The 24,159-nt window shown below is 36.1% G+C and overlaps 1 protein-coding gene across 1 annotated transcript in view; it reads right to left on the bottom strand.

Moving 5' to 3' along the window:
* GAS6 (growth arrest specific 6) overlaps positions 1 to 24,159 on the bottom strand; it is a 42,145-nt gene that overhangs the window by 13,332 nt on the left and 4,654 nt on the right. The window contains exons 3-9 of the mRNA XM_026707397.2: positions 16,300 to 16,324; positions 15,873 to 15,935; positions 7,865 to 7,987; positions 6,876 to 6,998; positions 3,066 to 3,191; positions 2,183 to 2,304; positions 431 to 549 (exon numbers count right to left, since the gene is read on the bottom strand). Of these exons, the coding sequence (XP_026563182.1) occupies positions 431 to 549; positions 2,183 to 2,304; positions 3,066 to 3,191; positions 6,876 to 6,998; positions 7,865 to 7,987; positions 15,873 to 15,935; positions 16,300 to 16,324 (701 nt within the window). The remainder of the gene's footprint in view (positions 1 to 430; positions 550 to 2,182; positions 2,305 to 3,065; positions 3,192 to 6,875; positions 6,999 to 7,864; positions 7,988 to 15,872; positions 15,936 to 16,299; positions 16,325 to 24,159) is intronic.

Raw genomic sequence — 24,159 nt, 5'->3', positions numbered from 1 at the left:
GCCCATACATAAGAGACAGAATCAGTATTTTAACCCTTCAATCCCTGCCCCAAAACAGAAAGCTCCTTATCTGGGAGAAGTTCAAGATATGCAGGAAGATCTAAGTGGAGAATACCTACTATGGCCCTTAAAATCCCAAATCCCCAAATATGAATCCCAGCTACTGTGGAGAGATCTCATACCACAAATGGACTCCAGCCCAAAGGCTACCCATCTTGGCAAATATAAGAACTCCTGTAAGGACTCCAGTGACATAAAATAAGAGCACAATTTAAACTGTTATTCAGAACTTAACGTCACTAGGCAATTGGTGCTACGTAAGTCTTAGAATTCCAGTCCAGGATGACACACCTTTATGGCAAAGAAAGGTAAATCCATTGCCTTTAAGAGGAAAAATAGTTATTATTTAAATTGCTTTTAAAATTCTCACCTTGTGGGTTGTGTCCTCTTAAAGAATGCCTTGATGGCAGGTGTCACACTAAAAAATCTTCCAAGATAGAGGGATTTAATACTTTTTTCAGTAGCAAATGGTACACAAGGTAAAATATCCTGGAGGAGGGAGGGAGAATTTTTTATTTCAAAACACTCTGCTTAGATTGAGGTCAACAGTTACAAAGATGTGTGTGTGTGTGTGTGTGTTTGTAAGAATTATATTTAGATCATTCAGTGATTTTGTACTGTCCTGGAAAGCAGATACAGTAAATCGGGGCATCCTTAGCTGTAGATTTCACAGCCCCATTTTGCTATGTGATGTGTCCCAAACATCATATGAACACCCCCATCAAAGAGCCATCTTTTCTCTACTTAGATGTCACATGATCACGCCACTTAGTGATGGCATTTCTGGTTGCCATTGTTAAGCGAAATCATTATGCATTATTAAGCAAGAATGTCCCTTGGTCATTTGCAAACCCCCTGCCTGCTGCCCCATTAATTCTCTTGTGGCACCTCGGGAAAAAAGTCACAAATGGCAACCACAAAGTCACTACAGTGACCAGAAGTAAGTATTACTCATCCAGCACTACTGCAAGTTTGAATAGTTGCTGAATGAGCAGTTGTAAACCAAGGACTACCTATTTTGTTCAGTCATATAACATATCTTTCTGATGTAAAAGACCATAAAATAAGCCCACTTAATGGATCTCTGGTGAAAAAGGCTGAATAGTGTCAGGCAGAAAACTTTGGAGCGAAAGACCCAGAGAGCTATTGTTAATCAGAAGACACTAGTCTAGTGTAATGGGCAAGAAACAAATCTGATGACTGAGAGCAACTGTGTGTAGGTAATCCTGGACTTACAACCACAATTGAAATTGGAATCTCAGCCATTGAACAGAGATTCAAATGAGACACCTTGTGATCGTTTCACTCAATGATTACAATCCCAGTTCTCCCGGTTGCCATTGTTAAGTGATTGTGTGGGTCATTAAATTGCCTTTTTCTGCAGCTGTAGGCGCAACCAGTTGATATGAAGGTGCAGCCTTTTTTGAAACCACCTTGCACCACCCAGTAAGTGGGACCCATTCTCTCGCTTGTTGGAAGACTACTTCTCCAAACTGCTCAATTTGAAGAAGGGATTTTCCAAACAAATGTGACAGCATTCACATTCGAAGATTCAAATCTTTCTAGCCTTCAGAATGCTGGTGTTCACTAGCTTTCTAGCCCTAGTGAATCTTCAGGATTTGAGATGTGTTCCTAAATCCTCCCTACATAATCATGGGACACTCACAATCAACCATAAATATGAGATGGTTGCCAATGTAATCATGTGACGGGGAGGAGGGGAACAGCGTTTTACAACATCTAGAAGGGCTTTATAGGCTATAAAGCATCCTTTTCAAGGCTGTGGTATTTTTGAACAGCATTTAAACAACCTTTTGTAAGTCAAAGACAACCTGTAAGTTATCTGAAATTTCGTTTGGTTAGAAAACAGGCAACACATGCTGCATGAATGAAACCAAGAACCAGAGTTTTAAGTATGCATCTTCCCTATTCATGATAGGCAACACTCTCTCTTTTGTCTTATAATTTGTATTATTATATAAACATAGTGTTTTGAAATGTTCTTCTCTAGCCTGAGGTGAAGGGAATGAGTTAAACTGTTCACTTTGTATACTGCTATCTCATAAATGTGAGATTCCATTTGTGTATTTCTGCCTGCAGAGCGGAAGTATTAAAACATTACCTCACAAGTATTCATGTCACTGGAGAGTTTAACTCCACCTTTTCCATTGCAGTGGCAAGTATAGCTTCCTTGTGAATTAACACATGTTTGCTCACATAAGTTCTGTTCACATTCATCCACATCTATACAACACCAATAAAAAGAAAAGCAGAAAATGAAGTTGTTGTGTTTGCCTTAAATGTATTTTTAAAACAATTGTAGCAACCTTGAAGAAAAATACAACATGTTGTTCTTTCTGCAGAACTTAGTTTGGCATTGCATTCCATTTCTGGAAGGGCTCTCTCAACGTGGGGCATCCAAAAGCAAATGAAAAAGAAAATAGGGATTTGCAGAAAATTTGAGTATAAATCTGGATTGAATTTTTAGTCATCGGATGATTTTTTTTAAATAAATGGGATGACAATATATTTAAAGGAGAATATCGGTAATTTAGGATTGAATTGAGGGGTTCCATTTGGTCCTCTATGAGGTTTGTTGTTTTCCCACAGACATTTTATTACCCAAACTGGGTAACATCATCAATGCTAGACAACACATTTATTGTGCTTTTTAAAAATTATTCTTCTAAAAACATTCACCATAATGCTTTAGTCTTAAGCAGGGGTGTCAAACTCACACTGTCATGTCGTCACATGACTTATTGCAACGTTTTTCCCCTTTGCTAAACTGGGAGTGGGGGTGGCCAGTGTGTGATGCATCCACCCTCTTGAGTTTGACTCCCCTGATTCAAAGCATCAAATCTGATTCAATAGATCTGCTTATTTTTTCAACACCCGCTTGCCATCTAGAGGTATATAGAAAATTAACAGCAAAGTGGGAAGGCAACATCATACATCAAAGATAAGAATTCTCATGATGATATTTAATTCTACCTACTACTAACCTTTGCAGGTCTTTGTGACCTCATCGTAAGTGTAACCAGTATCACAAACACATGTGTAAGACTTTACTAAATTTTTACATTGAGCTTCTCCACAGATCCCTGCTGTTACAGCACATTCATCAATATCTGAAAAAGAGCAAAAAAAAAAAAAAGGTGATCAACAATAATGGTTAGACTATCAACAATGTTTCACAGGCCTAACTCATTCTCTTTCTATTGTTATAACTACATAATGGAATCAGGAAATGACTTCAGCCTCCCCAGAAACAAAAGGCTGGTATTCTGCAAAATATACAGCACTTCTGGGTAAATGCTGTAAAGTTCTTAAAAATGAGAACTCTGGGGATGGGAACAGAGGAGGAGGAGAATCACAGGAAAAAGTGTGATAGCAATGTCAGAAGAGGGTCAGGGTTTTGAGACAAAAAAGATCACAGGATAGGAAATTACCAGCTGTTTGGCTGGGAAAAGCTTCTGTTTTGTACATAATTCCCTTAATGGAACAGGCTGTATCGATCATGTTTACATGCACATTTGAATTTGTTTCTGCATTATGAAAATGAGGCGTCTAATGTAATGAATGGAGATACACAATCAAATCTTGCAGTGTAGATAGTAGCATGTAGCACCACCCATTTTTCAGCAACTAGTCTGTACATAGCAAATTTCATGCAGAATAGTATAGCTGCATCCATACATACCCACCACGCCATTCTCTTTTAGGTTAAGCAATGTTATGCACAGCATAGAAAAGGAGTAAACCAAAAGAAATTAAAGGCATCAGAAAAGAAAAAGAGAAGAAATATAATCGGCACTAGTTTATACCAACATCATTCCATATTCTCTTTGCTTCTGACAGATTTGTCCTCTGCTTCACATGCTGCCTTTGTTTTCTTAAACTATGTTCTGAGGATGTCATCAACGTTATCTTACAGTGACTTTCTCGGCCTTCACTTTCCTTTTGACCCATTCGTTCACTCTGCCTTCATCTACTGGTTGAGGAATTCTGATTTTCATTCATTCTCACTCTATGACAAACTACGTACTCATACAGGTGGTCCTCGACTTACAACTATTCCTTTAGTGATTGTTCAAAGTTACAATAGCATTGAAAAAAAGGACTTATGACCAGTTTTCACAAGTATGACTCTTGCCTAAATGTGACCCCCCATAATCATCTGATTAAAATTCAGGTGCTTGAAGGTTTTATGACAGTTGCACTGTCACAGGGTCATATGATCATTATTTGTAACCTTCCTGGTGGGCTTTCAACAAGAAAAGTCAGTGGGGCAAGTCAAATTTGCTTAACAACTGCAGGACTAACTTAATAACTGCACTTATTTACTTAACAACTATAGCAAAAAAGTTGTAAGGTGGGGCAAAGTCAACAACTGCCTTGCTTAGCAATGAAAATTTTGGGCTCAATAGTGGCCATAAGTCAAAGACTACCTATGCCTCTTTTTACTTCTTTTTATACTCATCATTCAGTTTTACATTCAGCTCGTATTCCTTTACAATTTTTCATTCTTCATCCTATTTTTCTTGCTTTACCACACATTGAGCCATGGTGGCTAGGATGCTGCATTTCAGGCTAATTCTTCCCAATGCCAGGAATTCGATCCTGATCAGCTCAAGATTGACTCACACTTTCATCCTTCCAAGATTGGTAAAATGAGGACCCAGACTTCAGAATTAATAAAAGGTAATTTGAGGAATGAGGATACAACCATAGGAACTTTATGCATGATTCCAGTAAAGGACTTGGCTACTTTTGTGAGTTACAGCCAGATACTAGTATGTTAATGTCCCACAAGTTGTGAGGAACATTTTCTAAACTGTTTTCAAAGTGTTGCACAACCATAATGCCTAACTCTTTATCTACTCATACTGTTTGCCCATTTTAATCTCCTTTGTCAGCTGCTTTTCCACAAATGAGTTATAAAATACATTTATACCTCCCTCCCCATCTAGGCATTTTCCAGCTGTATTGGAATTGCAGTTATGCTAGCTGACATTATGAGAAATTCCTATTTGTTTGTTTTATTTTTAAAATGTTGACCTGCTGCGTCTCATTGTAAAGCAAAACTAAAATAGATGTAAATAATCTGTATCTTCCAGGAATGCCTATGGTTGAGTTATTACTTTTTCAATAAGCCAGTGTTTCTCAATCTTGGCAACTTTAAAATGTACAGATTTCAACATTACTGAGAGGTAATTTGAACTAAAGGAACCAGGCTAGAAAGCAGGAGGCTGGGAATTCTAGTTCTGACTTAGACATGAGAACCAGCTAGTGACCTTGAGCCAGAGACTCTCTCACCCCATCCACCTCACAAGGTGGTTGTTGTGGGGAAAATAGAAGGAGAAATATGTATTGAGTATGTTCATCACTTTGAGTTGTTTGTAAAAATAATAAAGGTGGGATAAAAATAAATACAATTACTGGCTAAGGAATTCTGGGAGTTGAAGTCCACTCATCTTAAAGCTGCTAGGTTGAGAAACATTGCAATAAATTGTCTCACAGGGGATATTTATCACTAGGTGACACTGATGAAGATTACATGGAACCAAAGGTAGACACCACCTGTAAGGTTGCAATCCTTCCTAGAACTATCCAGCCAAGTCTGCTTAACTTGCTGATTAAATAGTCCTTATGAGGCATGATCAAAAGGAAATGTGAAACAACAAAAAAGTCACAAAGTGTCTTGCAAATACTTCAAGCTCCAAAATCTGGAATGATGCCCCAAAACAAAATGGTGCCTCAAGCACATGTCTCAGCTTTTGCAGAATGTGGTTTCTCAGCAACAGCTTCAGTTAAGAAGTGTTTACTGCTACTGTACAGCTCTTTTCTTCCTTTAACCTTCTCTTTCTTCCCTCCACAATCTCTATCCAGGCAACATTATTGTCATTTTATTCTTTAGCGACTTCCAGTGTGCAGAACATTAACATTCTGTTCAACAGGCTGAAGTACTATAATTTAAATTACAGAAAAATATATCCATTGTTATTGGCCACTTGTCATCAGAACATTTCTGAGATGAGTAAAGTCTCTAGAGATTATTTTTTTCTCAGGTGACTGCCCACTTCTTGTATACTCTAGGTCATTCTCTAATACAATGCAATTAATAAAACTAAGAAAAGCTATATTCTACTTTGCCAAATATTGCTTTTTAGCTCCAGAAGGAGCCAGTTGGCTGGAGCATTTTTGGCATAATATGCCAATCCTTTGTGAATCACTCTTTTGCTATGGGGTTGGATTGTTCTGTGGTATGACTGCAGACATGCTTAGGCATGCATTCCTGGCTGTTCCTATTGAAATCTTAAACCGCAGTTGTGAGAAAGTCAGAAGCAATAGCAACTGCTCTGTTTAGCCCTCGGAATTATTTATGCTAATAAAGATAGCAAGTAGCTCAGGGTTAATGTGGTTTATAAGTTTTATTTGGATTAGAATAATTTATTGCTGGCTCATAAATTCACTTAGAACATATCCACAATAAACATTTTAGTCCTCAAGATACCATTTTTTTCTTTCATCAAGAAAGAATGATGAATATAATAATGGAACAATGGATTCTCAGCAGAGGTATGTAGCTTTCACTCACAGAATTTGTGCGGTAACCTTCTCATAAACAAGAGAGAGAGAGATCCAGCAATCATGACTTGTCACAGTGTTTGAACTGGCAAACTAAGGGTTGGCAACAACACCAAAAAGGAGAAAGAGGAAGCAGGAAAAAAGAACTGGAATAGATCAAATTAGATTCAAAACAAAATGCCAAAGGTGGATTTCATATTATTCTTCTCTATTTCATAGCTTACCTTCGCATGATTTATTGTCACTCATAAGAGCATAACCAATGTAACATGAGCAGTGATAGCTGCCTGGCTTGTTGTAACAGATCTGTTTACATCCGCCATTGTGATCTGCACATTCATTAATATCTGGAAATGGGAAAAGATTGTTTCAGTTTCCAAACAAACTCCAGCAGAAGACAAGACATTCATCTCTTCATATGTATCATTTCATTAAATTCCACATGTTGTATATGCAAGATTTTATCATTTCTGGTTTAATTTTCAAGTCAATTTATAATGTGTAAATTTACTTATTTATGCAGTTATTCACAAGCATTCTCCTATACTGCATTAAGTTTTTAGGCTGAAGGAAACAAAAAGCTATGCAGAATCTCTTTCAATAAAGCCTTTGGCTATTCTATTTTAATGGGCTCATTGATCTATTTGCTAATTATTTCCTCTCTTGTCATGAGGAGTAAGATTTCCTAGAATAACTGTTAATCTCCATCTGGAGATTCCAAAGATTGAAACATTAATGTAAAAAAAAAAAATCCATATTTTGTAAACACTATATTTTTCTTCATTTAAAAGTCAGAATTATATTAGTACATGTAGTCCTCAACTTACAAGTTTGTTTAGTGACCATTCAAAATTATAACGACATTGAAAAAAGTGGCTTATGACTGTTTTGCCACTGATGATTGTTGCAGTATAGTCATGTGATCAAAATTTAGATGCTTGGCAACCAACTCACATTTATGATGGTTGCAATATCCCAGGTTCATGTGATCATCTTTTGCGACCTTTGACACGCAAAATCAATGGGGAAGCCAGATTCACTTAACAACTGTGTTACTAACTTAACAACTGCAGTGATTCACTTAACAAATATGATAACAAAGGTCATAAAATGGGTCAAAACTCACTTAACTCGCTTAGTGACATAAAGTTTGGGTTCAATTGTGGTTGTAAGTTGAGAACTACACATGCCAACAGATCAGACCTAGGCTTACCTTTATCACATGTCTCGCCTCCCCAGCCGCTCTTACAGTGGCAAAGGTATCCACCTTTCAGATCTTCACATTTTATAGTACCATCTCTGTGACACGGGTTAGGAGAACATTGGTCTGGTAAATCTAGGGCAGAAAACAAACTTTGTAAAATGTTTATCCTTGTCTCATATTACTCAGAACAATGAGATTGGTATTACCCTTCAAACTAATCCCGAGAAGCCATTATTCTCTTGTATAAGGAGGAATAACATTTGTAGAATTGCATCATTGTATAATGTTATTTTCTAGGCCATATGCCCAATTACAGAAAAGGTATAACTCACCAAAGTAAATGAAGTTTTGCTCCAGAGAGCATTGTGGTTTTTTTAAAAAAAGAATGGAAAATATTTCTCAATTTACCTTCCTCATTGTAACTTTGAAATCAGCTTTCTGAGAAACTGTTCTCTGTTTGCTTCTTTTCCTCTCCCCGCCCCCGCAAAAAGTCCTAAGACTGCAATTGTTAATTTTAGGCGAGAGGAAAGCACCATCATCACACTTGCAGTTACTATCTTACTAGAACACCCTGAAACTATGATACATATTGTTTGTATAGGGGTTCAATACGAACTCTATACATACATACACATGTCAATTAAATGTTACATTCAATAAACAAAAGAGACTGTGACCTAACACAGGACACTCCATGACCCTTTTTGCAGTAAGTGTGTATGTTTCACAGAGGTGCAAATTAGCCCACTTAATATGAATACACTTACATACATATATCAAAAAATGCAGCAATTCCCAAGTGCCTGCCACCCTTTTCTCCCTCATGACTGCATGTACAGCATGCACAAACATATACTAAAACAGGTAAATGCACAAAATATATAATAGTACACCATGAATCTTTCTTAAACAAACTAGCTAATTATTACATATCCTATATACCAAACAATAAAACTGTAAGGAATTTTATATTTTTTTAGCTTTTAAAACGATCAACTGTTTATATTCCACCCTCCCTATCCTGATCTATGACCATAATAAAGATTGGGCTGATAGGCATGGTAGATAGAAAGACAATGCTGAGGTAAAATTGCTTAGGAAATTTTTTATCAATAATGATCCCTGGAAATGTCTTCTTCAGAGCTGAAGAAGCTTCTTGGATGAGAAGAAAAACATCTTCAAGGAAAAAACAAAGTCCAGTTGCCTTTTGGAAAGAAGCACTTTTGGGATGCCTGAAAATGCATTCATGATTTTCTCTGTTCTAAATGCCACACTAAGTATTTTTATTCAATTGTTCAAATAAATTATTCTAATAATGACAAGGATGTAATAATACCTGTAGCCATGAATTTGGTTGTGCTATTTGGGAACCTACTGGCTCCTTACTGCATGTCACCAGGTACACAAGTAACATGTACACTAAGAAGAAAAAATCCTATATACAACTATTCACATTCTAATGTTTTCTGTATTTTTCTAATGGGAAGGAAAGCCATAATCTAGAACACAAGAGTAATATTGCTGACAGTCTCCCAAGTAGACCTGACAGGAAACAACAAAATCAGCTAATTCTACTTTACTGTCGATCTATATTAACAGAATCTTGCATGTCTAAAAGTACACACCTCCCACTGCTTGATATGTTAGGGTGAATCCCTTCTAAGTTTCTTTCTTTGACCATTATTTAGCTGCACGACCTCCCTGCCCAATCTGATTGTTCTTAGGTAGCATCTATTCCCCTTGTTTCCTAATGTCTTTCTCACATACCACATTATGTCTGCACACACAGAGATATCCCAACATTTTTTTACTTCTACATGGTGATTGATGGATAATAAGGTCAACAAATTGAACATTAGATTGGCTATTTAGACTTCTTTTTCAAAATTTCCTTTTGTTCTCAACTAATCATAAGGCTACCTCAAAGAAGATTATTGTTTATACTCCACAAGTCCAATCAGAGTTGGAGTCCTTATTCTGGAGTCCTTATTCTTTTATCAAAGCAAAACATTCTGATGTTGAGCAAGGCAAAATTCATAATTAAGAATGCTATGTAAGTACCCGCTGCCAAGATCAGACATACCTACAATATTTTTATCTTGAAACCCAGAAATAGTACTGCTTGATAAGGTCAATATAAATGCTAAGTACTAATAAAAGCTAACACAAAGGCAATGTAACAAATATATTCTCCTTCCTCTCTTTCTGAAGTAAGCAAGCTCATGAAAAAGAAGCTGGCAAAAACTGAATGGAAGAACATCTAACATTGTGAAGGTGAATGACGAATAAATAAACCATTCCTGTGACCCCATTATACATTACTCTCACCAAGAAAATACCATTTAAAAACCCTGCCCGAAAATTATTACTTAGCAGGTAGAATTTTATTTCTGTAGTAGCTGAGGTTTTTGTTTGTTGACAGAAAACAACAGATCGATGGTGGACTTGCCTTATATTGATAACTTGGCAAGTTCACACTGTTCTTGCAAAAAAGCCCTGTTTCTCAACCGTAACAATTTAGGAATTGTAATGCTAGCTGGGGAATTCTAAGAATTGAAGCCCACATATTTTTAAATTGCTAAGTCTGAGAAACATAATATAAGAGGAAAGTAAATGCGTTAACGTTTCAGATACATTTTTCCTTCAAATGTAACTGTTATTATCATACTCAATATGAGAACAGGGCTGATGGGGCTCTCAATTTTTTTTGATGCATTTTATATTTTTGCTCTGCAGTGGAAAAAAGAATGATGCTCCCTGATAACTATAGTGTTATATTATGCACTACATTTCCACTCTGCACATTGTTGCTTAGTGTTCATGTTTCAAACCGGAGATGAAGTCATTAAACACAACAGTTTTATAGTAACAGCTATTATTTGCTTTCTCTTTTAGTGAATTTTGTACCCAAGTATCCATATTAAAAAAAAATAGACTGGTCATGGAACTATTACATTAGAGACTATCCCAAATTACTACATTAATTGTATTGCAGCCTAAATACGCAAAAGTACATTAAAGGGAAAAAAAAACTAATCTCTAGTGCCAATTCTATCTAAGAAAAAAACCTAGTACTTACTTGAACCACACTATACAGGCAGACAGGATACATTTTCTACATGGTAAATAAGCGGTTCTCATCTTTATGTTATTATAAAATCCAAGTCAGACTTTCAGTGTTTCTCTTTTCATAATCTAAATATTAAAGATGCATTTTGCTATTTTTTTTCATTTAGATTCAAAAGGATCCAGGAAATTACAACATTGCCATAGGCAAGCTGTTATATTTGAAGCTCTGTAAGTAAGAAACATACTTCTGTAACAGATTGAGATAGCAGCTTGCCTAAGGCAACTGAGCATGGCTTTAAATCTGTTCTTTTTTGTTCTATTCTAATCCACCTTTCAATAATACAGCCTTGCCAAGACTGTTTTCAAAGGAAATTCTCTGCAGGGTATTGTTAAGATTACCAAAACACGTGAAGCAATTGAACATTCAGGAAAAGGACACTTGTATATTTCATTTTATAGCTTTTAGGTATGCTTTGTCTTTCAAGTATCTTTTTGGTTCTGTTTTTCAGTCTCATATAAGCAAAAGTTTCAAATAATATTTCTGCCTGCAAAATTTCGTAAAGAGCCAGAAAAGTGGAAACTTAAAGGACTGGTAGAGAAACATCATGCACAGTCACCTTACTTTTTCTCTAGTATGCTGAGACTATGCATCAGAAACATTTGATACTGTTTATTCTTCCAATGGAAATAATTATCATAACAAGCAAACCAGTATCGAGTTCATTATACTATGCTCTTGAATATTACATTCAATGTCCTCCATGAACAAAAATACTAGAAAACCCTGGCAACTATTCACATATTAAAACACACAACTTCCTGATCATTCTATTGAAAATCTGGCTCTCCCATGCTTAATTACGTAATGCTTCTACAGCGCTTTCTAACTTCTTCAATTACAGGGAAATATATTCCTTGTAATTGCACATGCCCTCAAATATGAAGATTTGTTTCTCGGTAATCAGCTTTGGGATCATGGGACAATTAAGAATGGATTCACATGACCATATAATTGTCTAGCATGAGTTGGGGATGGGTGGGGGGTCATTACAATATTTGTATAACCTTAAATTAAATCCAGTATAGTCTGTAATACTGGAATACTGAACACTTGGAATACTGAACCCATTTTCCCTCAAACTGGAGTTCTACACATTGAGTCAACCACATTCTTTCAGCCTAACTACCTCACAAGATCATTATAAGAATTGCATATTCCACCTGGCCTCCATATGCCAATAACAGAAGTGTTGCATAGCGCTGCAGATTTAAATGCAAAGGGGGGACTTCAGAATGCACATAATATACAGTACAAGAACCCATCTACAACTACTTAAACCAAAAGTGTATTTTCATGGAAACACACAAAAGCTGCAAAGGAAAGCTATGCAATCCCCATGCATCTACTTTAAAGAGATGCAGATAAGCATGATGGCAAAATGTAGATACAAAATTACAACATGCACAAGATGTCATCAGGCCAATATCACCACTACATACGTGCATCTTCATGTCTTGAATACAATATTGTGTGATGATGTCAGCATGGACATGTTATCAATTGTCAACCCACCACAGATGGGTAGGTACAGTAGGTATTACCTGAAAAATTCTTTTGTTGCCTTTGAATCTGAAGCGCTGTACAACTGGTGAAATAACTATAATGTGCAACATAATAAATAATGTCTTAGGATAAGTTTAGGGTGTTCATTTCATCTTGACATAAACAAAAAATCAGATGAAGAAATTTAATTGTATAACATTTGTATGTAGTAATGTTTCACCGACAGATAGAAACATTTGGGGATGCCACGGAGTACTTTGATCTTTTGAAGAAATGCACCCAAGAGATGATATCTGACTATGATAAAGAAACCAGATAATGTAGATTGACTGAAATGGCCTTTTAATTGTTGAAGGAAACCACTGTTCAACATCTTCTTTAATGGTCCTTGCAGGTTCCCATCACAAGTGTTTGCTACACTTTCAAACCTACTCAACAATTCACTAATTGATGGGTCTTTGGTGCTCTCTGAGCTTTGTTTTCTTGAAGACATTTCAATACCCAAACTGGGTAACATATCAATGCTAGCTAGTAAAGAGTGGGGTTTGCTCTCAGTTTATATTGCCCTGTCAGTTTTGGTGCGGGTGGTCTTAGAAGTTCTTTGACTGAGTTGTGTACTGTTGACTTGCAGTTTCTTGATTGGGGTATTTACCTGGTTGTTGGTTTGATGTTAACCTTGGAGTTAATACATGCTCATCTGAGTGCTGATTGTTACTAGAGAGGTGCTTAGGTGTCTTTGTTCCCCTTTTGGCTTGTTGATTATCCTTTGTGCAGAGGCTATAGATATTATTTATGTCTATTTGTCTGTTGATGGCTAATCTGTCAGAGTGCCAGGCTTATATAAATTCCCTGACGTTTTTGGACTTGGCTTGATCTAGGATAGTCATAGTTTCCAACTGAAACTATAGTTAAGTCTGTCCATATGTCATGGAATTAAAGAGTTTTCATGATGTCTTCGGATTACTAGTTGGTATTCATGAATGTGTTTTGCCAGTCTTCTGTTTGTCCTACATCATGGTTGCTGCAGTCATTACACTGTATGTTGTAGATGATTCCTTTTTTTTTTTCCTGGGGCTGCTGGGTCTTTTGGTTTGCTTAGGATGTTTTGAAGGGCTTTAGTTACCTTGTGTGGTATTCTGATTCTAAGTGGTTGTAGTAGCCTGTTGTGGCTTCCGAGATGTTCTTGGTGTATGGCAGTGTTATTCTTTTTAGAATTTATGTTAATTGTGCTGTATTGGATTGATTGGTCAGGCACTTTCTGATAAAGTTGCATGGATATCCAATTTGTTGGAATGTGTTGCATAGATGCTCTGTTTCCTTTTTCTGCTGTTCATAGATTAATTCCAAGATTAACATCACACTAAAAATCAAGTAAACAATATCCCAATCAAGAAATAGCCAAACAAGCCAACATTACTCAGCTCAACCAAAGAATCTCTAAAACCACCCCCACCAACACTGACAGGGCAATATGAACAAACCCCAGTACTTACTAACACTGATGTTGTTACCTAGTCTGGGTAATAGAAACGTCTGCAAGAAAACAACTAAAGTCAAAGAGCACCAAATACCACTCATTTCAACCCTATGCTACAAATATTCTCCTTTAAATTGCTAATAATCACAGAAGATGAAACCATGTCACCTTTGCAATATCAGAGACTAGTTGTTGATATGTATTTATCCTTCTTGAGTTCAACTCTTTTGAACAGTAGTAAGTGAAACACTGGCAAGGAGAACCAGCATTAGCTTTTGCTAATACTAAACTGATTAAAGACAGAGGGGAAGAATCTAGGTCGGAGGTTTTCAGAAATCTGAATTTGGGATTTCTACTGGACTAAGATGGTTTTGTATTGAGCAATTGTGGAACTGTGGGATGCTTTTGAAGCATGTGCCATCTTTTATAAATAATACCTTTAAAATGTTTAATTCTATGTTTCCTTTTTAAAGTTTTATACAATTTTCAATCTTTTTTCTTCAACTCTACTTAAAAAAACACCCTCTTCCTACTTAAATTTTGATACTAAAATGTGTGTGGGGGTTGATTTAAAAAAGGATTTTCCATCAAATTATCTATTATTATCTATCGGTTTCTCTTTAAATATAGTACTTAAAATTCACTTACGATAGAACGATAGTATAATTTCTCTGTTTTGTTTTCTGTTCATATTTTGCCTGATAAATCATAGTTTGAGCTCACATGCTTGGGTTCAAAGTAACGTCCTACAAAATTAAATTTGATACTTAAGCTAAGTATACATAGGACTGAAGCCCTTCTCTCTTTTTAAAACAATCCTTCTTTTTAATCTTCACAATGTCTGAATTCTTTAATCCCGAAAGGACACTCAAGGGAATTCAAATCCATGCTCAAAACCATTTACTTTGAAATATTATGAGTCTTTTAGAAATAAATTATGTATTTTCATCTACATTTTGAAATTGATTTAAAACCTTTCTTTGCTGCATCTGTGCCCCAAATTTCCACAACAAGGGATTCCTTTACTTTAATTAGTGCCTTCTCTAGTTGTTTCCTCTGCTATTACCTCCTTGACTTCCCATAGATTTACTTTGGTTTTTTCCTCGTATAATTTCCAATCTGCATGTGTCTTTTTCTGACACTCTATCTTGGTTTATCTTCACATAAGCTTTACAACTTTGCTTGTACAGAGGCATATACAGACTGTCAGCACAATCACCAATTACTATTTAAGACATTCTGCACACTTCTGTGGCTCATACTGTCATTGTACATCATGTTCTTGAATCTTTCCTTTCAGCAGCTAAACATTTAAGTAATATTATACAAATAGTCCTGCTGTGCATTTTATTATGATTCACCAAATTGTCCAAAACCATCTGGTTAATCTAAACCAGTGTTTCTCAACCCTGGCAACTTAAAGATATTAAAGTTGTCACGGCTGAGAAACACTGATCTAAACCATAGTCTTCTGTAACATCCAACTGCAAACCATGGTTAAGAAAATAATAGTACATAGCTTAAACACTAAAATATATTAAGCTCAGTAAAATAGAAGTATCCAATGCCTCTGAAAAGCAATGCTCAACTTAAAATTGGAGGCTAAGCCACAATTCATTTGCATTTATATTTTACTTTTGAAAATTTTATCAAGATGTTTTAAAATCACAGTTTAGCACTGTGTATGCATGCAGCAAGTACCACTGAGGGAAAGAAAATGGGAAAAATAAGGGATACAAGATCCACTTGGGCACATACTTGTAATATTAGACCACTATTTAGCATCATATACAAACTCTCAATACTGTAAATTATTAAAAGCAGTCTGGAGCATGAATCACCCCCCATGCTAGACCCACACGGGATGTTACAAATGCCTAAAAGATAGAAAGATGAAAAATGCTTACTATGCACACACGTATGTAAATTTGGACTTCTTGTAGCTGGTGACCCATAGTCCTGAATACAGTCTAAAGAAAATGCAAAAAGTATTATTAAACCATATGCCAAAATGGACTGATTTCTAATTCCCCATTCAGCATGTTTGCTCTTCTACTGAATTATTCATATGTGTATAGATATATCTATACATCCATAAATATACCTGCACTTTTATTTTAGAATATGATTCTTCCATTTTCTAATATTATGTAGGAGATGGCTAGGTTGAGCCTGAGGGTGGGAACAAACATGTCATAAGTCAAGATTTCTGTATTTTTTTAAAGAAGGGGAATGATGCGTGGATCATTGCAAAAGATCATAACACGCGTGTACAGATTACGCCTGGCAACAAACAACACTATCATACATGAATAAGGTGTAACTGCAACTCACCCAAATATTTCGGGTAGAAATAATCCTGTGTGAGAAAAAAAAAGCATTTATTGGAAAGACACATTTAATCTAAAGTGACATTCAGATTAAAATAAAGGCTAACAGTTTAATAATGGAGCAATACAATTTGAATGGAATGTTAGGTGTTTCCTCAATCTATTGATCCCATTACCATTAAACAAAGCATTTTTGCTTTTATAGAGCCCTGAGTCACACTACTGAAGGTTAATGGCTGAATACTCCTGAGTAAACACCCAAGTTTATACTGCTTACTCATCAATAAATTTGCTGATTAAGGAAACTTGAGCTGCCCGCTTGAAAACAAAGGTTGTGAGTGATCCACTGCAGTTTCAAAAACATATTGGGGACAACAGCAATATTGGAAGGAAGGAAGGAAGTGAGTAGTCAAGATTTAGTTTCTTGTTTTGCTGTTTGCTGTTAAATTCTCCAGCTGCAAAATCCGGAACAATTCCCTTAGTTATAGGAAAAGAAAGGAAAGTTTAAATTTTAAAGCAGAATTATAAACCCTCAAGTCAGCATATGTTATCATCACTAGGACAGTTGAGTTCTTCCTTAAAATGTGGGCTTATAATTGTTACTTCAAACTTTTGAGTAACCACTTCAGTCTTCAACTGAAGACCAATGTCAAAAACAGCCCCCAGAATACATTCCAGGAAAGAAGTTGGTACTAAAAATAATGCACCTTATGTGAGTAAGGATTCCTGAATAACAGACCAAATAAGCAACAAAGATGAAATGTCCATGCCTTTAAGGAATGTAGAAGTGGCCACGGAACAATACTTAGTCTTTATAAATTCAAAGCCAAACCTGTCCTTTATTTCTCTCTTTTGGAAATGAAAGGGGTAGAAGATCATACCCGCAATAAAAACTGCCTTCAACTGCACATAATGATTTTCACAATGTGAACCTGTATATGACAGGGTTTCTATGGCAATGCTTAATAATGTGTCATGGGTGCCATGTTAATTGATGCAACACTGTAAATGAGTAGAAAAATTGACAGTATGATAAGGAATTGGTGACAGACAATTTGGTGTGAAGAATATAGTGGTACACATAACAACTACAAGTTGATGCAACAGTAACACAAAACTCAAGAAAGAATGGATATTCTCCACATGTATACATTATGGTATTTAACATATCTGATTACACATTTTCCTTCAGTCCATTTAATCATTTCTAAAGAACTTCATCTTGAATTTTTTTGAATATCAAAACATTTATTTTAGCAAAAAAAAAAAGAAAAAGACTTGGAGATAGAAACAGGCTTTTTCTGCTTATACATTTCAAACAGAAGGTCAGTGAATTAATGTTTATGTTCGGTTTACGCTAATGGAAGCAAACACTTACTGACATGTAACAAAAATGTTAGCATTTAACATTACAAGATTATCCATTATTTTGGCTGAATACTTGAAAACAAAATCAGAAGTTGGAGGGAGGGGGATTTAATTTTATCCTATGTTCATTTTTAAATTAAGTGTTTTTCAACCAACCGAACAGCATTTATAAATAAGTGACCTTTTCCCCAAACATAAACTAAACATTATGTAGTTTATTTATACGTTAGAGGTTCCCTGAGTACCAGAAAGGTAGCCAATTTACTAAGGCAAATTAGAAGTTATGTGAAAAAATGTAAAACTTACTCTAAAAGTTTATTTTTCCAATTACAATCAGACTCAATAGATTTTAAGCACAAATAAAAACAGGAGTTAAATTCTAATATAAGATGATAGCAATGATAAATAACAATTACAACAAGTAGAAGTATATGAAGAGACAATAATTTATGTTCAAGATCTAATCTATATATGCCCCAAAGGATATATTTCATATAGGTGTTTTCCAGATATTTTGCATTAGAACATATAAATCTCATTTAAAACGGCCATTTGAATGCAAGTCATGGAAAATGTAGTTCAACATCAAGAGACTATGTATCTGTAAATTGGTTTTCTTTCCAACATGTAATTCCTATTACAGGTAGTCCTCGACTTATGACCTCAATTGAGCCCAAAAGTTTGGTTGTGAAGCAAGACATTTGCAAAATGAATTTTGCTCCATTTGGGGACCTTCCTTGCCCCAGTTGTTAAATGAATCACTGCAGCTGTCAAGTTAGTAACATAGTTGTTAAGTGAACCTGGATTTCCCATTGACTTTGTTTATCATGTCACAAATGGTGATCACATGAACTTTGGGACACTGCAACCGTCATAAATATGAGTTGCCAAGTGTCTGAATTTTGTTCACGTGACCATGGGGATACTGCAATGGTCGGAAGTGTGATAAACGCTCATAAGTCACTTTTTTCAGTGCCACTGTAGCTTTGAAAATCATTGAATTAACTGTTGTAAGTTGAGGACTACCTGTTCAAATTAATGAAATTATAAATGTTTAAATTAAGGTTTTGTTTTCTAAATAATTCTGTTTATCTAAAACAAGCAAAGGATTATATATTGAAAGAGATAATTAGTCAGCTCGAGTCTCTCTTTTAAAATTACTTGACATCCCTGAATGCTCTTTCTAAGTGGCATTCTAAGTCACGAGACCTCTATGAGCCATTGCGCAGTGCCAACAGCACCATCTTCACTTGGAGCCATCACCCTGTCATCTCCATTGCCTCTGTCCTGCTGCCTCCTCTCTGGCCAAGCCTGGCAAGCTCCCTTTGACAAATGAGGATCTGCCACCCATCATGGTCAATGCATGCATCCTGGGGCCACGCCTTTGCCCAGGGCTTGGATCAAGGATGGGAAGCAGGAGGAAGAAGATGGCGAAGGTCAGCAGGGGTAGGCAGTAACAGCAGCCAAAATGCAGGGCAGACATGAGGGAAGGTAAGCAGATGGGGAAGTTGAAGTACATGTTGTGGTCATGAATGAAGACTGGTTGCCAAGCGTCCATTTTGATCACATGACTGTGAGAGCGCTGCAATGGATATATAACTGGTCATATCTACCATTCGTGTAGTGCCTTCACAATTTTTGTTGTTAACTGGTTCTGTATTCTTTGGTTTTTGGGGTTCTTTTGTAGTTGGGTTTCTAAATCCTTAATTTCTTGTTGTAGGTTACTTTGTTGGGCATACTTTCTTTTATTTCTCATAGCATTGTAAGAGATTGTTATTCCTCTTATAAATGCCTTTAATGTGTCCCATATATTTTGTTTCGAAGTTAGATCATTATTATTTTCCTTTAAGAAGTTCAGTTCTTCTTTCAGTTTATTAGTATATTCTTCTTCTTTTATTAAATGAGTGTTAAAAGTCCATCTTTTCTTTGGTTTTCTTCTACCTTTCCAGGTTATTTGAATTGGGTTGTGGTCAGCCCAGTCATTTGGTAAGATTTCGCTATCTTTGATTTCATTAATTAATTCACCGTTTATCCAAGCCATATCTATTCTTGTCCAAATTTTGTGTGGGTTAGAATAATTAAACTGTTCTTTTTTGAGATTTAATTTTCTCCAGATATCTACCAGATTCATTTCATTCATCATATCCTTACATGGCTTAGAGAATTCTCTTTTTCCTTTTTTGTTCTTACTCCTGTTACTATGATCCTTCCGGTAGTCAGCAATAGAGTTAAAATCGACAATCAGGAAAATATTGCCATTTTCAAAATCTATTATTTTTTGGTGGAGATGTTTAAAAAATTTATAATATATACTCTGGTTTCTCTTCAGATCGTATAAATCTTTCGCCTTCACAATTTTAAATGGTTGCTGAACGAATGGTTATTAAGTGAGGCCTACTTGTAGTTTTCTTTCTTTTTTTCCAAATCAGATTTGTAGAAGCTTAGGATTTGTTGCTTATGTCAAGGAAGTATTCCTAACTAAGTTGTCAAGACCAGTCTACACTAGAAACTTATTTCGATTGATGGATTTTGAGCATTAAGTGACTCACTAACAAAATACATGGCAAGAGTTTTAAAGTAATGACTTAAACAGAGGGAAAGCACTGCTGAGCTTCAGCATGTACTATAAAGCAAATTATTCTTTCAAGGTCTGATTGAAAAGTCGATTCTATTTGTTTGCAGCTTCACCTGACCTAGGTTCATAGTAATGTTTGTGTTTCTATGACATTCAGCTTTATAAATAAGACATTTCTGTCCTCACTGGTGATCCAACTGTGTTTGGTAGACTGGAACAGATCTTTGCTAAACTACTGAGTCATAATAGATGATTAATACTTCATTTCATAGGCTGATTGGTCATTTTCAGAGCCACACAAACTAGGCTAAGCAAAAAACACATTTTAATCTAGTCTGTTCTTACTGTTCTAATAATAGAAATCTGTGCAACAAAAAAACATTGTTGCCAAATACACACACTTTCTGATAATAGATTAAACTGATATAATAATGGCCAGTTTAGGAGGTCCTAATGGATTCGATTTCTGAACAAAGTGAAGAAATGTGATTTGATCATAGAAAATGCACTTTCCAAGTTACAGTCACAGAGCATTTTATTTTTTATTAAATTTATATGCCATCCATCTCATTTTCCAAAGCGACTCTGTCGGCCAATGCATTATACTGCATCTACTCTGTAGGTGCTACACAGGTGCTACAAAGCACTTTTTTTTTGCTTCCAATCCAAACCAAAAAAACAGTCTTTAGTCAACAGTTATAAATGTTAAATAATTTGCAAGGGTAGAAGAAATATACATCTATCCATTATCTTGAGGATCTACAAAAAGTAATTTTTAGGCAGGGATGGACTGGGTAGAAAAGAGAGTGTTTTTTATAAATTAGTAAATAGCAGACTGTAATACCAAGAGTCTAGCACTGTGATGGCGAACCTATGGCATGCATGCATGCATGCCGGAAGTAGCATACAGAGCCATCTCTCTAGGCAGGTGAGTCATTGCCTGTTGCTCTTCTTCACATGTGCATGTGTGCTGAAAACCAGAAGACCAGGTGGCTGGGGAGCTGCTCTTCCAGTTTCCAGTGCTTTCGACTGCACGCATGCAGACGGATGCTCCTTTTTTGGCACTTGGTGACGAAAAAGTTCGCCAACATTGGTCTAGCAGCTTCCTCAATGTTCCAGTTGATATGCCCTGCCTTTCTTTTACATATATTTTCTTTTTGCAAAATCATAAATAGAAATACTACTTACATTTCGATAGCAATGGCCCATTCACAAGCATCCCTAACAATCCCCATTGCTTTTGGTGAATCCTATTCTTCCTCTCCTGCAAATATCTAAGGAAGCCTTTGCTCACTGGGATTTCTGTACCATTATGCTATTGTTTTTTTCACAAAAAGAATTCAGGCTCCCCTGAACATGAGCCTTCAGTGCAAAGTAAGTGGCAATGCCACACCCACAATTAAATGGGTATTCTAGGAGGTGTGTCAACAAGGAAGTTTATATTGGCTGAGATGTTCACACAGTTACAGGGTAAGCAAAGCTGGAAAAGCATCCAACGATGTTGCAATGACATTGGGTCTTAGAAGATGATAATATGAGGGCAAATATGTAGCTAAAGAAGTTGGGACATGATAGATAATAAAAATCAGGAGTAAAAATGGAGAAATAGGAGAATACAATAGTATCATTGGTGGGGGGGGAAGGAAACTTCCCCCATCTCCCAGGAAAAATTGCTGTGTGTTCATGTTTGGATTGAGATGATGTGCCTGTGTGTGCACATGCTTATAAATTTGAGCAGCAGCATATATGTCAGAAGGAGGAGGTTATGCGTGCACGTAGATATTTGTATGTATTTTACATGGATACTGGCATATGTCTTCTCCAAGATTAGAACTTGGCTCTCCTATAGATTATGGATTATAATTTGCCCAAAACTGATTGTATAACATAGTTTTTCCATCTAAATCCTGTTGTTTTAATAATTTTAAAAGTTATATATTTAGAGTGAGAAATTTATTGACTGAAAAGACATCTTTGGTAGTTGACATATGTTGACGTTCTAGTTTGTAACTTTCTGTAGCTATCATCATGTAAGATAAGCAGTTTGGTGTAGTGGTTAAGGCACTGGGATAAAAACTAGAAGGCAATGAGTTCTGTTCCTGCCTTCGGCACAAAACCAGATCAGTGACCTTGGGCCAATCACTTTCCCGAAGGAGGCAGTGACAAACCGCTCCCAAAAAATCTTGTCAAGAAAATTGCAGGGACTAGCCCAGGCAGTCACCAGGTGTCAACACTGACTCAAAGGCACACACACACAAATCACACATACGGATCATTACATGGTGTAGGAGATATAGCCAAATTATGCAAAATGAAACAATATGTGAAATTAAAACATTTACAGGCATATCTCTTATCAACTTCAATTATTTTCTTTAGACCCATTTACCTAACTGGTTTCTCTGCAGGATCAAAGCATATAAAATAATGCCAAGGAAAAAACTCTTAAATCTGTGCCAGAAAAATGACATCATTAATCATTGCAAGATTACAAGCAACCAAAACTGTTCAAAATTATACTTATTTATTAGTTCTACATTCCACATTCCCCCCCGCCCCCTCCAGGAGCAAAAAACCAAAACAAATTTCATTCCCTCCTATTTCTGAACAACCCCGTCCAGTAAGGCAGGCTGGACTAAGAAATCATGACTGGTCCAAAAGCCATCCAGTAAATTTCTATGGCTGAGGATGGACATGAACCTTATATAAATGAACTCAGCATTTATATAACTTTACTGTACATGCTGAATAAGAAGGTTACTCAGCACTTTTAAAATGACAGTTCTAAATATAGAACTTTGCATTATGGGATATTTGTTCAGTATTGAATCAAACAAAATTTTCGTATTTCTTCTCAAAGCTCTCTAAAAGTTCTGTGTCAAGCAACAGAAAAAAAGTATTTTGTCACATCAAAATCTATACACTACAAAAATTCTTGTGACTATTTTGATACTTTGTAATTTTTAACTGGGCAAAATGGTGCATTATAGAGCAACATTTTTTGAATCAACATACCTTAAATGGACTAATTTACAGAACATACCCAAAATCTGACTCCTGTGGGATTGAAATTTGGCAAAGCTCCTCTACCATGCCTTCTGACTACACTTCCTACCAGTAGAAACCACGGGTTGCGTAGCAGAAGATGGGAGAGGTATATCCTACCCTCTTTCCTGACTCCCTTGAGTTTCTGCACTGAATAACTAGAGGTGAAGACTGACTAGTGAGCAGCCATTGGCTGCTTTGGAACTGAGGCCAAAATTTGAAATCTCTTAACAATGGTGGCCAGTGAGGGGAAAACTGAGGGAGTAACTTGGATGCCTGCTTGGGGAGGTGGAGGAGGAAAAGGCTTCACCACGGCTCTCTTTTATATGTGTAAAGAAGAAAGATCCAATGGGTCACAGGTTGTCCAATGATCTCTTAAAATTTACCAATAGCCTGAACCTTAATATTTGCCATGTACACCTGCTTTGTGCATTTATGTAACATGGCATACACAGACTTGTAATGTCACAGCTTTTCAAAATTCTCATCAGGTTTTTAAAGTTGCAAAACAAATCTACTCTGTACACATGCTAATATAAATTCTTCAACCCCTGTATATATCGTTTGTATAAGGTAAAACTGAACATTCTACATTATTTTTAAAATGCCATTTTTGCTTTAAAATAAGAACATTGAAGTGCTATAAAAGAAGAATGAGGAATAAGACTTCCATATGTTACTTAACTATAATTCCAATATTATTAACTAATCTCCCTGGAACTGTTTAACAACACCTAAAGACTGCATTGAGTTCAAAATAAAGCTACAAGATTACAGCCTTCAAAAATACCAACAACTTGATACATCTAGACAGTGATGGCTAACCTTTTCGGCACCGAATTCCCAAAGTAGGCGCACGCATTCCCACGCGTGCGT

Source organism: Pseudonaja textilis, chromosome 8 (genome assembly GCF_049901715.1).
Source record: "Pseudonaja textilis isolate UNSWEBS1 chromosome 8, rPseTex1.2, whole genome shotgun sequence".
Classification (NCBI taxonomy): domain Eukaryota; kingdom Metazoa; phylum Chordata; class Lepidosauria; order Squamata; family Elapidae; genus Pseudonaja; species Pseudonaja textilis.
Note: the sequence above shows the minus strand (reverse complement) of the source record. Positions and strands in the feature narration are given on the sequence as shown.